General features: G+C 32.6%; 1 protein-coding gene across 1 annotated transcript in view; it reads right to left on the bottom strand.

Moving 5' to 3' along the window:
* fer1l4 (fer-1 like family member 4) overlaps window positions 1–16,781 on the bottom strand; it is a 70,122-nt gene extending 53,341 nt beyond the window's left edge. Inside the window, exons 1-13 of the mRNA XM_073916769.1 lie at window positions 15,969–16,781; window positions 14,166–14,221; window positions 9,529–9,617; window positions 9,276–9,375; window positions 8,842–8,936; window positions 6,713–6,754; window positions 6,450–6,623; window positions 5,437–5,497; window positions 5,174–5,305; window positions 5,021–5,083; window positions 2,441–2,525; window positions 2,022–2,184; window positions 1,152–1,326 (exon numbers count right to left, since the gene is read on the bottom strand). Coding sequence (XP_073772870.1) covers window positions 1,152–1,326; window positions 2,022–2,184; window positions 2,441–2,525; window positions 5,021–5,083; window positions 5,174–5,305; window positions 5,437–5,497; window positions 6,450–6,623; window positions 6,713–6,754; window positions 8,842–8,936; window positions 9,276–9,375; window positions 9,529–9,617; window positions 14,166–14,221; window positions 15,969–16,047 — 1,314 coding nt within the window. The 5' untranslated portion in view covers window positions 16,048–16,781. The remainder of the gene's footprint in view (window positions 1–1,151; window positions 1,327–2,021; window positions 2,185–2,440; window positions 2,526–5,020; window positions 5,084–5,173; window positions 5,306–5,436; window positions 5,498–6,449; window positions 6,624–6,712; window positions 6,755–8,841; window positions 8,937–9,275; window positions 9,376–9,528; window positions 9,618–14,165; window positions 14,222–15,968) is intronic.

Here is a 16,781-nt window from a genome sequence, read left to right as displayed (position 1 = left end):
CCCCTTTAAGCTATATTTTTTCAATAGTCTACAGAACAAACCATCGTTATACGATAACTTGCCTAATTACCCTAACCTGACTAGTTAACCTAATTAGTCTAATTAAACCTTTAAATGTCACTTTAAGCTGGATAGAAGTGTTTCAAAAAATATCTAATCAAACATCATTTACTGTCAATGGCAGATAAAATAATTAATAATAATTTTTTTTAGCCTTTTCACATTTAAAACACATTTAGGAATAGTATTTGAAAATCTGAGTTCAAAGTTTTGAAAACTTGTTATTTTTCCATGATAATGTGAATGTTAGAACAAATAAAAACTTTTTATTTTGTTTTAAAACTTTAGTAATGCATTTGGTAATAAAAAATAATAAAATAATAACCCTTTTAGTTCATTTACATGCATCTTTAGGTTCACTTTATGTGCAATTTACAAAAAAAATAGGATTAACCAAATACCATTCTAAAAAAACAGTAACATTTCAAACTTTTAATTTCACTTAATTTTTTAAAAATGTTTTACAAATGAGAAGTTGATCTTACGACAATTTTTCTCCAGTTAAAAATAATTTTGACTGTTAAATAATATTCATTCATTCATTCATTATTTTATTCCTTTTCCTTCAGCTTAGTTCCTTATTTATCAGGGGTCGCCACAGCAGAATGAACCAACAACTATTCTGGTATTTGTTTTACACAACAGATGCTCTTCCAGCTACAACCCAATACTGGGAAACTCCCACAGGGAGAACATGCAAACTCCACACAGCAATGCCAACTGGCACAGCCAGGATTTAAACCAGGGACCTTCTTGCTGTGAGGCAACAGTGCTAACCACCAAGCCACCGTGCCACCCCTCTGTTAAATTTACGTCTAAATAAAATGATGATAACCTCTAATAATATTATAATTCTACAGCTCTAATTAGACATAAAATTTGACAGATTTAAAAAATCTGCCAGCACTTTATTTTGAAGGTCAAACGTTCAGAATACATTCTAGTATTATATGACATGTAGTAGTGAAGTTACTTTTACAGTCAACAGAATGTCTAAAAGAGACTACCAAAATAAAGCACAGCCAAACCTACCCTTTATATATATATTTCAAACAAAATAGCTAACATAAAGAGCAGAAACAGATAATCACCTGCTGGCCGGCGAATGTAACTTGAACATAGGGATCAAGGAAGACCTTCTTGTCTCTCATTATCTTCCCCATGAAACCAGAGTTCATGCTGGGCAAACCTTCAGCTCTGTAGATCTTCAGGATAAACTTAGCCCAGGGCCGTTCGGATGGCATCCTCTTCGGAAGGAGAAGGTTTCTACAAGACATGTAAAAATGTATATTAAACCAAACACATCAATGCTAGTAACCTAAGAACCAAATATTTAATACTAATGTCTTCACTTCAGGGGAATGAGTCTACGAGAACACTGTGAAACAGAACAATGAAATTATATCAATTGATTAACTTTCACACAAAAGTGCATTGTACTTAAAGCAATAGTTGACCCAAAACTGAATATTCTGTCATCATTTACTCCTCATTCACTTGTCACAAATCTGTTTGAGCTTTAAACACAAAAGAAGATATAAAATGTCTTATCCATTTACTTCCATAGTAAAAAAAACAACTATGGAAGTCAATGCATACTGGTTTTCAACATTCTTCAAAATATCTGCTTTTTCTTTCAATGAAAAAAATAAGCTTATAAAGGTTTGAAACCACTTGATGATAAGTAAAAAGTGAGTAAATGTTTTATTTTTTGTTGAACTACTGTTACATTAACTCAAAATTTTAATGTATTAAGCTAAACCTAATCTGGCATCCTCTACATCAGACTATAAGGAAAATAAATGTTAAAATGAAACGCTATTGTGGGTGTTTTAACCCAGATTAACCCAGGGAGCCATCAATCTGTCTCTAATGTTGTGCTATGTTGAATTTACAGGGGGTTTCTGTTACAGTAAAGAGCAGTGAGGAACACTGACATGTAAAACAAAGCAAACTCTTACTTTTCAATGTCATCGTTCTGGCTGCCAGCTGGTGCCAGGCTGGCCATGCCCATGGGGTCTCCTTTCATCACCACACTCACTGTGCACTTCACATAACCTTTAATACCCGAGCGGGTATCTTTTGGGTCAGTGAGTGGAGCCCATTTCTGGTAAAAACGGTGATCTGGGAGATATATTAGCCGTGTTAAGTTGTTGCAATCAATGCTGCTGTTTCTAAGTAGACCTATAATCATTCTTTTTCTCCACTGGTGATGAGATAATTATCGCCATTAAAATGCCTAGGGAATGGTATTACTGTTTTAGCAGTGCACTGAACACTCAGGCTGTTTTTTTGTAGTAATATGTATATCAAAGCAATTAGAATTTATGGTTTCCTAAGCTGGTTTAGGTAAATATTAATAAGTATCAAGCTACAGTACCTGGCTGCTGATATACTGTGCTGATGTCAATCTTAAAGGATCCTATGTGAGTCATCAAAAAGGCAAGGACTTTCTTATGAACCACCTAAAAGAATGGAAAGATATCAAGAGAACACAAATACCTTGTACATATATTGTTTTAGTGATAACAACAGGGATGAAAACAAATTATTTGTATAAAAAATTATTAAAGAATTTTTTTTTTCTGCGGACAATATTTCTTCTAAATATCAAGTAAAAACACATATAGAGCATCAATGGAGTATGTGGACAGCTGTTGGTTTTCAGCCAACGATAAACTTCTGTTAATGTGTTCTGTTCAGTTGTTCTGTTCAGTTAATTTGACCGTTCCTTTTACAGCATTGATGTTATAATGTAATTAAAGTATAATCAGTTAAATAGACTTCAGCACTCAAATGACTTCAGCATTTAGAAGTTCAGGTGTAAAATGAGATGAAAGATCAAATCAGCAGCAGCAGGAAAACTGCTAAATATTTTTCTAATTTCCATATTTTAAAATTGTAATTTAATGCAGTGTTTCTTGTCTGGTCTGAGAACTTGAGCTGGCTTATTTAAAATTAAAAATTCTAGTGCATATACACCATTGGATGAAATGACAATCGGTCAAATAATTTAAAAATGCCATGTATTCATATGTTTATATTCATTTTAAGACAACACAATACCTAATTTTATATAATTTAACGTAATTCAAATTATTCAAACCCTATTTTTTAATGACTACAAGGAAAACATTTGTTATACTGACCAACTGTACACTTAAAAAAATATTTTTTTGCTTGATCAAACTACTTATAACTAAGTAGTTATAAGTAATTCAACTAAAATAAGCTGAATCAACACAATTCTTGAGATTTCACTGAGACAACTTAATTAATGCTCGACCCAAATAAATTTGTTTAAAGTGTTAAGTTATCTTAATCGATTTGTGTTGGGACAACATGAATGAGCTGTGTGGAACTCTGCATTTTTTCAGTGTAAGTTTCTGAAAAAAAAATATTTGTAATCATGTTTTATTGTACAGCATTTATATTTTATTGTACATGCTCCATTGTGTTTTGTCTTTAATGTAGTTTGTCCTGCAAATTGTTTTCTTCTCCCAGTTTTTTTCTTTATTGATATTTTAAATTAAATTTTTTTCACCTTTTATTGGGATAGGATAGTGGAGAACAGCCAGGTGCTTAGGCTAAAGTTTTTTTTTTATTGCGCATTGCATGTGTCTTTTTCTTTGTCCTGCTTTTTGTTGTTTCGTTGTTTTTTTTTTGTTATCCTATGCACTCCCATTCCAGCGTGATTCGTGCTCTGATTGGCTGCTGGTCTCGGAGGCCTATATAAAAAGGAACTTCCGGCAGAGTTCGAGGAGCTCATTTGTGGTGCGACAGTAGCTGGGAGTGGAGCTCCTGGATTTCCCTTACCCCTGTTCACATTGTTCACACGTTTAACTTCTTTTGAGAGTTTGAGCTTGTAGGGGTGGCCTGCCTATTTATTTGATTACTTTTGACTATGTTTATTTTTAGGGAGAAAGGTAAGCTTCCTGTATTTTTCTTTAAATATTTTTAGGTAATTTAGTTCATTTACTTTGCAGATTCGTTTTGTTATTTTGGCCTGTGGCCACCCTGAAGAAAAGCTCATTTAAAATTTTACTTTTTTTATAAAAAACCTATTCCATAACTCTCAATGCAGTGTCCGAGTTTGGTTGTTGACCGAAGGGGATCTTTTGCCTTAAGTTTTTATTTTGTTTGGGAAATCCACAACCCCAACACATTTGTTTTTCTGTTTATTATGCCCATGTTGTTTTCCCCCAGACTTGGGGCGTGAAAGGAAAGCATGGGGAGCAGAGAGAGGGAAGGGACTGGCGTAGGTCCTCAAGCCAGGATTTGAATCCAGGTCGCCGTGAGCACCATGGTGCTATATGTCAGCGCACTTAACCACTAGGCTATTGGGGCCCACTTATTTTATTTAATTTTTTTCATCACCACTGTTGTTACAACATATGACTTCAGACTATGTAATTATTATATTTGACCCTAATTATTGTGTTAAGCTGCCCTGGCATGTTCAGGTCTTGAGGGTGGGGCTTTGGTTAAAACAAAAATAGTAAAAAGAAAACTGTAATGTTTACTGTTGTACTGTATGTAAATTTTCTTTTTCTTTAAAAAACAAAAAGTTTAAAAATGTAATATTGTTAAAAAATACACTGTAAAAAAATGTTGGGTTCCACACAATCGATTTGTCTTAGAACAACATGAGGGAAATAAGTTAACTTATTATTTTTTTTTTACAAATTTAAGTAGATTGGTCATAAAACAATTAAGCTGTCCCTCCAAAAACTCAATAATGTGTTGTTTCAGCTCAATTTAAATAAGTAGTTTAAACAAACAGCAAATGTCTTTTTTTGAGAGTAGGAAGTACAATCTAAATACATGAATCTCACAATAAGTGCACTGTATCAAAGGATTAAACAACAGAGCAGTCAGTGACATTTAACATAAAGGGGAGTTTCATAAAATCCTTTTCACACAATGTTTGCCTGTTTAATTTGTCTCGGCAAATACTTACAGAAATCTCAATCACTTTATCAAAGAGGACATCCTGTGTTTCTTGGAATTCAAACATGAAATTCTTGAGGACCAAAACAAAGAGACAAACAATCAGAGAGAAGCTTAATCTAAGTTTTAGATTCTTAAATTAGAAATCTTTGTAATCGGTTACCTCATTGTAAAATGGACAGTTGGTAGATTTCTGAGTAGCTGTGTGCTTTTTCTCGTCTCCAACAGTCACGTACACTGCTGGGTTGATGTTCACCCCAACCAGTTTCTGAGCTTCAATCACATTTACATTCACCTGAGGGGAAGAAAATAAAGAGTGAAATAAAAGATTCTTTAAATTCCCATCAAACAGAGTCAGCTATAAAAATAACAATTACAAAACTCTTTGTCTATAGTAAGTAGGTTTCCCTCATCAAATTGTTTTACCTGGAAAGACTTCACTTTAGGTGTGATAGCAAGCTCATGTTTTGCTAGAGCCCTGCAACGACTACACACACAAACAGACATAAGTTTTACAGTATTACTTGTGAAACATTTACTAACACTTTAGTTTAAATAACAATTCACACTTTTTACTATTGGCTTATTACTTGTAAAGTACAGTTGAAGTGAGAATTAGTAGCCTCCTGAATCATTAGCCCCCCTTGTATATTTTTCCCCAATTTCTGTTTACAGGAAAGAATATTTTTTTCAACACATTTCTAATCATAATAGTTTAAATAACTCATTTCTAATAACTGATTTACTTTATCTTTGCCATGATGACAGTAAATATTTTACTAGATATTTTTCAAGACACTTCTATACAGCTTAAAGTGACTTTTAAAGGCTTATCTAGGTTAATTAGATTAACTTGGCAGGTTAGGGTAATTAGGCAAGTTATTGTATAAGGATTGTTTGTTCTGAAGACAGTCGAGGGGGAAATCCATTTGAAGGGGCTAATAATTTTGACCATTAAAATGGTTCATAAAAAAATAACAACTTCTTTTATTGTAGCCGAAATAAAACAAATTAGACTTTCTCTAGAATAAAAAAAAAAAAATCAGACATACTGTGAAAATTTCCTTGCTCTGTTAAACATCATTTGGGAAATATAAAAAATAAATAAAAATAAAAGGGGGCTAATAATTTTGAATTCAATTGTATAGAATACCTAAACCCAACTACTACATTACTAACTATTAATTAGTAGTTTATTGAGCTAAAAATCTTGGTTAATTGTTTGTTAATAGTGTGAATTATACATTAAAATAAAGTGTGACCGAACATTCTTATTAGGTTTCAAATATAAGAATATAAGGTATATTCGTCTATCTAGATATTAAAATATAATGGGAGATTGAGTTCTGCAATGTGTGATTCATTGTATGTCACTGAAATTCAATAGTATAACGGTGTATGTCATTTAAAGGAATGTTTTACACTGAATTGAAAGGCACCTCAAAATGGGAGTGAATGTCACATTGGCACATTCCATATCTGCAAAGTCATAATCATCATCATAGTCATTATCATCGTCTTCATCTCCGTTCTCGTCCTCGGTTTTCAAAAGTCCGCGACCGATCATCCTGGTTTCACGATCCAGCTGCTGAGGACGCAGACCGTCTGAAGAGCTGTGAATTATTTAAAGAAAATCAATCTGAATGCACTGAATAAAGGATATGATAGTGTATATAAATGGAATGTGCTGGAGATGTCCTGCCTCGGTTCTGTGAAGCCGGTGTTTCTAATGACAAGCTCAGAGCTGCAACAGAATAGAGAAAACACAAAATTACAAATGAATTTTCAGTTAGTTATGAAATGGATGGATAGAAAAAGATAGGAGAAGGGATGAATTGAAGATTATTCATTCATTAATTTTCAATTCGGCTTAGTCCGTTTATTAATCCGGGGTCGCCACAGCAGAAAGAACCGGCAACTTATCCAGCACATATTTTATGCAGCGGATGCCCTTCCAGCTGCAACCCATCTCTGGGAAACATCCATACACACTCATACACTACAGACAATTTAGCCTACCCAATTCACCTGTACCGCATGTCTTCGGACTGTGGGGAAAAGTGGAGCACCCGGAGGAAACCAGGGAGAACGCAGGGAGAACATGCAAACTCCACACAGAAACGCCAACTGGCCCAGTAGAGGCTCGAACCAGCAACCTTCTTGCTGTGAGGTGACAGCACTACTTACTGCTTTACTGCATCGCCTGAATTTAAGATTACTGTGACAATATTAAAGTATTCGTAGCGCTTCACTTTTTCCACATAGTTTTGTTCCAGCCTTACTCCAAATTGGATTAAATTCATCTATTTCCTCAGAAATCTACACACAATACCCCATAATGACAATGTCAAAACAGATTTTTTTTTATTTTTGTAAATGTATTAAAAATAAAAAAACCTGAAAAATCACATGTACATAAGTATTCACAGCCTTTGCTCAATACTTTGTTGATGCAGGTTTTCATTCAGGATGTCTCTGTACATTGCTGCATTTATTTTTCCCTCTATCCTGACTAGTCTTCCATTTCCGGCTGCCGAAAAACATCCCCACAGCATGATGCTGTCACCACCATGCTTCACTGTGGGTATGGTATTAGCACTGTGATGAGCGGTGTCTGGTTTTCTCCAAACGTAACACCTAGCATTCACTAAAAGTAGTTTAATTTTAGTCTCATCAGACCAGAGAATTTTGTTTCTTATGGTCTGAGAGTCCTTCAGATGCCTTTTGGCAAATTCCAGGTGGGGAGTGGCTTCCGTCTGGCCACTCTACCATACAGGCCTGATTGGTGGATTGCTGCACAGACGGTTGTCCTTCTGTAAGGTTCTCCTTTCTCCACAGAAGAACGCTGGAGCTCAGACAGTGTGACCATCGGGTTATTGATCACCTCCTTGACTAAGGCCCTTATCCCCCGATCACACAGCTTAGATGGCCGGTCAGCTCTAAGAAGAGTCCTAGTGGTTCCAAACATCTTCCACTTACGGATGATGGAGGCCACTGTGCTCATTGGAACGTTCAAAGCAGCAGAAATTTTTCTGTAACCTTCCCCATGCCTTGTGCCTCGAGACAATCCTGTCTCTGAGGTCTACTGACAATTCCTTGTCTTCATGTTTGGTTTGTGCTTTGACATGCACTGTCAACCCTGGGACGTTTTATAGACAGGTGTATGCCTTTTCAAATCATGTCCAATAAACTGAATTTACCACAGGTAAACTCCAATTAAGCTGCTGAAACTTCTCAAGAATGATCAGTGGATTTTTTCCTTCTTACAAGGAAAGATTGAAAGAAGGAAAGAAGCAAGCAACAAGGAAGGAAATAGAGGATTAAGAGGTAAAAGTGTAGGTGAGCTGTCAGATAAACAGATGGATGGATGGATGCTAATAAAGAAAATTAGAATAAAGAAAAATGGTAGACATTAAGTAATGAATTAATAGAAATAAAAGGAAGTGGTGAAAGAAAAGAGAAAATGAAATGAATTGACAAACCATGAAAAAAGGTAAGAAGTAATAATACATTAAAAGAAAAAAGAAAAGAAGGATAAATGGAAGGAGCCAAGGAGGGATGAACTATTGGAGGCAAAGTTGATTGATTGATTGATTGATTGATTGATTGATTGATTGATTGATTGATTGGAAAAAGAGATTAGGTGGGTGGAAGAATGGATGGAAAAGAGAGGAAAAAAGGAAAGCATTTGAACAGATGGAAGGAAAGACTTGCCTAAATTGGAAAGTAAAAATGTTAAACGAAGTAAGATGAAAAGAGGGACAAAACAGAGAAATACAGAAAAAAACAATGACCAGATGAATAGATTGAAATGTGTAGTTTGTTGCTAACCCATCGCTGTCCTCTTCTCTGATGAAGTCTTGACTGTCCCAGCCTCCTGCTGCTCCCTGAAGAGGACTGTACTTCACCTCCAGCTCAATGTACATCTGCAGCACAAGAGCAACACGCACTCATACAATATCAGCAGCTGTATTTAAGGAAGTCACTGCAGAGGAATACAGGTAAAACAACATTTTGTAATACAAGTTCTCTAAAAATGTTAGATAAAAATGTAGACGAGGTATTTTTTATCTAATAACAACACTTTGTGATGGTAACAGTAATTTTATTTTTTTTATTCATACATTTTTATGTTTCAATTAAATACATAATATGACTCTTTTATTTTTTTTATCTTACATATTTTATATTGTTAAATTTAATCTTAAATTATTCATTCATTAACTGGCACTCCTGGACCTCCATATGCGTCAGGAGACACTCACATCAGTCAGACTGTGCTGAGCGTCTGTTAGAGGCTCTCGGAGGATCAGCTGACCCACAGAAACCACATGCTGCAGGCTGATCACCAGTTTCCCCAGCAGTCTGAACACACACACATACATACAGCACTCTGATTTAATCTATACATTGAACAACATGTGTTACACGTTATGAGTCTTACAATCTTCTCATTTCCCTTCTGCTGTAAAATCTAGAATGGATATTTTCAGTGTAAGGGCTGATTCATGCTCTGACCTGTTGCTGAACATCTTACTGCAGTTGAATACACTGATGGACAGAACTTCATCCCTCTCCACCTTCCCATAGTGAGGCCATCTGAAATGCTACACAAAAAGAAATTCACTTGTTTGTTCGCTCGTTCACTCGTTCATTCGCTTTTCCATTCCTTCCTTCATTCCTTTATTCATTCATTCATTCAATGAAAGAAGGAACTGTGGCATATTGCTTTTCTGTCAAAACAATCTGAAATATTTTATGTATATAGTATTTATTTGCTTATTAATAATGTATCATATTTGTGATGTAAAGTAATTTACACACACTCATGGCCAATAAAGTATTTGTAATTTATTTTGTTTGTTTCATTAGTAATAAAAAAAAACTTTTGCACCATACAGTTGAAGACAATATAATTAGCCCTCCTGTGAAATTTTTATTCTTTAATTCTTTTTCAAATATTAATAAGTGGTTTTTAACACAAAAATACAAAATACATTTCACAGAATTTCTGAATTATGTATAAATTATCATAGAATTATTTTTTTTGCTTGTCTGGAATAAATAAAATACATATTAAATTGCTAAGGTCAATATTATTAAACGTTTTTTTTTCTCGATTGTCTACAGAACAAGCTTGCCTAATTAACCTAACATTTCTAGTTAACTTACCTAGTTAAGCCTTGAAACCCCACTTTAAGCTGAATACTAGTATCTTGCAACATAACTAGCTACATTTTGTGTCCTGTCATTATGACAAAAACAAAAGAATTTAGCTATTCAAAATGTAGTTATTGACATTATTAATAGTTTTTTTAAGTTTAAAATTTCTATGTTAAACAGCACTTGGGAAATATTTATACCCCTTTTGTATCAATGTATAAAATAATTAATATTTTTATAGCATCTAAAAATTACTACTTATTATAATTATTAGTATTACTATTTTTATGTCAGGATAGTAATCAATTTAAAATGTTGTGTAAGAATATACTATTATAGAAATGCATTGATTAACAGAGGTGACTGCAAAAATGTATTAAATGTAATGAAATATATTATTAATGGAATATGTTGATGGATAGATGTGATTGTAAAAAAGAACAAAATGAGAAAGGTATGAGAAAATTTCAGTTGATGGCTGTTTGCAGTATCATGCATGTTTTGGATCTGTGTTAAAAAGAGATGATGAATTAACCATATAATATGTAAAAGATGCCAAAAGGATGAAAGAGGACACATGTAAAAAGAAGAGATGAGTAAAAAAATCATAGACGATTGATGTACAGTGCTTGCATATATAAGTACACTCCTCACATAAATCTTAAATTCATATTTTTAATAGGAAGCTATACAATGTTATATTTGTGCATATACATTACATTAGTCAGTACCTAAGCCAAATCTGGAGCTTATCTAACAAAATAACTTACGATAACAGTCCAAAAACGAGTACGCCCAAATTATATGTTATAGAAAAATATTAAATACAAATTTTAAAAAATAGGAAAAATCAAGGGAAGCAAACAATTTGAAAATTTAGTTTAAATTTTGTAGGTTGTAATTTGTTATTTTTGCAATATTTGACTTGAATTTAATTGGATTATCTTTCAAATTCTAAACATTTGTTGACTAAAATATTATTTTAATAAATATATCTGTTTAATAAATTTGTTTTGTTTAAATGCACCAAAATACATCGCCTATATTCACTGAGAAATGCATAAAAATATTTATTTTCAAAATGGGGTGTACTCAATTATGCTGAGCACTTTATTTAGTTAAGTGTATTTTTTTGTTTAAAATAAATCAAATGAAATTATTATTACTATTATTATTATTATTATTATTATTATTATTATAACAGTAAAATTACAAAATACATGTTTTGTTTATATCATTTGTAATGTTGTTACTTTTATTTTAGCAGGAAACCACAAAAGAACAGATTTATATATCATCCTTTCAAAGTTGGGATGATAACTTACACATTAATAGTTTTCAAAACCACGTTATAACTTGTAAGTGAGTCCAACAGCGATCTTTCTTTGTGTATTTAGTGTGGATGATTTACTGCAAACAGAGCCACAGAAAGCACAATTTTAATAAGCTGCTCACGTCAATAGATCACGATCCTGCACAACTGGTTATGTGTTTACGGGATGACATCACAGTTTTTGCGATTTTATATTGACACGATAAAACTCACATACTAAAAAATAGAAAAAAGCACAAACTTCTAAAAAAAGCCTGCTGATGAAGAACATCATTTTATATACACAACAAAACCAGATTTTTACTCGCATTTGATGCTGCTTGAGTTCATTTTTGGCCCTGTATTCATCTGTGTGTTAAGTCTTTCCGTTCTTTATGTTCTATGTATTTCTTCATAAAGGAAAAGCTCCAAAAGACTTCCTCTTCATAAAGCCAGCGCTGATTTATCGTCACTCAGAATGAGCGGCTTTTCTTTCGTGTCCTTCCCATCATTATAATATCTGTTAGCTTAAGTTAAAGGATAACCTCGTGACAGACCACTAGTCAAATATTTTATTTTCATTACTGTATCTGAGCTCATAGTAGTGGTTGTTTACAAGTCTTGAGGAATGTTCAAGATCTGGCACTGGTGACTAGCCTGAAGGTGGGGATAGCATGAAGATCTCCTCACAACATTCACAAACACTGATTTCAGCTTCACTATGTATAGCAATGGGCAACTGCGTTTTTGCTTTCAGCTTTTCTCCCAACATTTTGCAAAGTATTTAGAAAATATAACATTTTATAAAAGGCTGTCGAGACACCTGCTCTGTACTAAATTAATGCTGCACTGAGGAAATATACCATTTATGATTTTAGGGTTGGTCCAAAGAAATTCTTTAGAAATGAACACTTTTTTCGATCAAGGGTACACTCAGATCTCAAATTTGCAATAGAGACATAAATATTGTTACATGTTTAAAAAAATAAATAAATGATGTTCCTTTATATATTCTTTTCACTGCGGATTAAAGTAATGGGTGAAAAATAATCTTATTTAAAACATAAATAATATTTTAAAATATATGAAAACTGTAACAGATATACAGTAGTCAACGTTTGAAGTGAAACATCATCTTTCATCAAAGGTTAAACATCGAACTATTAAACAACACCCGTTCACGTCTCGTTGATCCACTTCAAATATTGACTATGTATGTTTATGTATATTTTCAACACATTTATAAACATAATAGTTGTAATAACTCATTTCTAATAACTGATTTATTTTATCTTTGCCATGATGACTGTAAATAATATTTGATTAGATATTTTTCAAGATACTTCTATACAGCTTAAAGTGACATTTAAAGGCTTAACTGGGTTAATTAGGCTAACTAGGCAGGATAGGGTAATTATTATTAAGCTATTGTATACCCATGGTTTGTTCTGTAGACAAACGAAAAAAATATATAGCTTAAAGGGGATAATAATTTTGACCTTAAAATGGTTTTAAATTTTTTTTTTTTACTTTCTCCAGAAGAAAAAATATCATCAGACATACTGTGAAAATGTCCTTGGTCTGTTAAACATAATTTGGGAAAGATTTTAAAAAGTTTTTTAAAAAATCAAAAGGAGTTTAATAATTCTGATTTCAACTGTATATATATATACACAGTTAAAAGTCAAAATGATTCACCCTCCTGTACATTTGCTGGCAGCTAGCTCTCTGAACCTCTCACATGGTCACCCACTGAAGCTAAGCAGGGCTGTGCGCGGTCAGTAACTGGATGGGGGCCACATGGGAAAGCTAGGTTGCTGCGTGAAGTGGTTTTAGTGAGGCTAGCAGGGGGCGCCCAACCTGTGGTCTGTATGGGTCCTAATGCCCCAGAATAGTAAAGGGAACTCTATACTGCTCAGTAAGCGCTACCTTTCGGATTAAACGTTAAACTGACGTCTGGACTCTCTGTGGTTGTTTCTGTGTGGAGTTTGCATGTTCTCCCTGTGTTCGCGTGGGTTTTCTCCGGGTGCTCCGATTTCCCCTACAGTCCAAAGACATGCTGTACGGGTGAATTGGGTAAGCTAAATTGTCTGTAGTGTATGAGTGTTTGTGGATGTTTTCCAGAGATGGGTTGCGGCTGGAAGGGCATCCGCTGCGTAAAAACTTGCTGGATAAGTTGGTGGTTCATTCTGATGTGGCGACCCCAGATTAATAATGGAACTAAGCCAACAAGAAAATTAATGAACGAATAAGTGAATGAATGAAAAATATTTATTAAAATATGATGTACTGTCCTCTTGGCAGAGATACAAGAAATCAGTTATTAAAACTATTATGTTTAAATGTGTTGAAAAAATATTTCCATTAAACAGAAATTGGGTGAAAAAAATATGCAGGGGGCTAATAATTCTGGCTTTAACTGTATATAAATAATCTTTTTTTTTTTTTTTGATCGTGTAGTTCAGGATCAATGTTATCAATGTTATATGTAAAGTTATTGAAATGTTCATTTTCTTTTTTTTTAATTGAACAAGTTTAAATTTGTTTGAAAGTCATTTTAATGTGAGCTAAAATGACTTGTAGAGTTTTTTTGTAGCCATTCCGTAGTGATAATTACATACATTTGCAAACAGTCCGTGGTGAAATGAACTACAGTACAACACACTATAGTACAAGTTACCTCATTGAAGATGGCTATATTCTCACACTGAAGAATCTTGGTTTTGTGAGTAAAACCTGTAAACACAGTAAAACAACAACAACAACAAACATATTTAGCAGTTAATATGGCATTCAAGAAAGTGAATTCCTACATATATATTTCATATTGTTTCTTATATAACAAAACTAAAATTTATAGAAATTAAAAATGTTACTATACTATAAAATAAAAAGAAATGTATAATAATATTCAATTAAATTTGTAGTATATGTATAAATATAGTATATATATATATATATATATATATATATATATATATATATATATATATATATATATATATATATATATGTATGTATGTATGTATATATATATATATATATATATATATATATATATATATGTATGTATGTATGTATGTATGTATGTATGTATGTATGTATGTATATATATATATATATATATATATATATATATATATATGTATGTATGTATGTATGTATGTATGTATGTATGTATGTATGTATATATATATATGTATGTATGTATGTATGTATGTATATATATATATATATATATATATATATATATATATATATATATATATATATATATATATATATATATATATATATATATACTAAAAAATTTAAACAATGTATTTTTTTGTTTCTCTTCACTTTTCCTGTTTATTAAATGTTTATTTAATATGTCCCCCCAACATCTTATATTATTTTGTTGGATCATAGATCCAGATTTGGCTTTGGTACTGACTAATCTAATGTGTATGCACTAATATATTCATGTAAAGTATCCTATAGAAAATAAAAATAAATAAAGAGAGATCTGTGAGCGGTGTACTCCTTTATCCTGAGCACTGTATTGGTCACACTTTACAAAAAGTTCCCATTAGTTCTATTTACTAATGTAAACAATACTTGTACAGTATTTATTAATCATAGTTAAACATTTACTAATGCATTATTAAAATCCAATTTGCTAGTTAACATCAATGCACTGAGTTAACATGAACTAACAATGAATGACTTCCTTTATTAAATAATGTTAATAAAGATTAATTAAATATAGTAATTGCATCATTCATTCTTTAGTACATTCAGTAAGTAATATAACCCTATTGCAAAGTGGTACATATTCATATAAACATGAAACATAATTATTCTGACCAGTGTACTTTTCACAAATATAAATGAACATAGGATCATAATATTTTTTTATATATATTTGAAGTACTTAATGTAAGACAAAGAAAAGTGGCAAAATTTTAAAAAAATATAAATTAAAATTTACAATTATTGTCGCTGCACTGTGATCCTGGGATAGTCCACCCAAAAATCTAAATTCGGTCATCATTTACTTACCATTTTAAACCTTACCGAGTTTCTTTCTTCTAGAGCTGGAAACCTGTTACCGTTGGCTTCCATAGTATTTGCTTTTCCCACTATGGAAGTTAATGGCGGTTACAGGTTTTCAGCTTTTTCTTATATCGTATTTTGTGTTAAACAGAAGAAAAATCCACTTTAAGGTGAGCAAATTTACATTTTAGGGGAACTATCATTTTAAATGGAGTCTTTAACATATAATTAAACGATTTTTATCTAATTTAAATATAGGCTTTAAGACAATATTTATTAGTAAGTGAACTATTGTTACACTGAACATTTTAGTGAATGGCTAATAGTAAATTACCCACAGATTAAAAAGATAACCATAATTTGTTAGTTTTTGTTTGGATTCATGTAACCCATTTCTGACTTTGACCCACGGTTATTATTTATATATCACATGCTTATTACTTACCTCTAAAAGACAATTCCACTTTCCTGTCATATTTCCCGGGTAGATTGAATATCTTCTTTAACAGCACAGTGATGGACATGTTTGAGAGATGCGGTGTTTCTGTGTCTTGTAATCCTCCTGAGCAGGTGTTTTATCTTTGGATGAATCTGGTTCTCATTGTTAAAAGTTGCAAATACGATGCTCAGTGCTCACCTCTTACATGAAATAACTGACAGAACGACAAACCTCAACGTTAACCTGCTTTCAAATATCCAAACCACACGAGGCCTTCCAATACACTGTTAAAGCACACGATCCTTCATCTCGAGGAACTGTGCAGGAATCTCATCTGAAGGAAACTCCCCAGACGACATATTTACCTATGATAATTTAAAAGTTAGCAAATGAATTGTCAGTCAAGCAATGGCGTAATTTGAGAATATGGTGAACCGGCTCGCCTCAGATTAGCATTTTAAGGGTTAGTTCACCACAAAATGAAAATTCTGCCATCGTTCACTCGCTCTCATAACTTGTGAGCTCCAAACACAAATAATATTTACCACAAATATTGTGAATACACTCATTATACAAAAAGTTTAAAACAGAATCCGTATTTTTAAGTTATGGTTAAGGTCCGTAATGAAAGGGTTGGTTCTTTTTATTTAAAAAAAAAAAAGTCGACCTTTGGTTTTTGTTATTTGCTTCATTCTTTATTAAATTGAGGTTCAAATACTGCATTATTGTGACATTTTAAAAACTAATCTTGTCAGATATAACAACACTTTGATGCAACAAAAATATTTCCTGCAATTTTGTGAAAATGCTTACCATACT

This window comes from Danio rerio, chromosome 11, assembly GCF_049306965.1.
Source record: "Danio rerio strain Tuebingen ecotype United States chromosome 11, GRCz12tu, whole genome shotgun sequence".
Classification (NCBI taxonomy): domain Eukaryota; kingdom Metazoa; phylum Chordata; class Actinopteri; order Cypriniformes; family Danionidae; genus Danio; species Danio rerio.
This window is presented reverse-complemented; position numbering and strand designations above follow the sequence as displayed.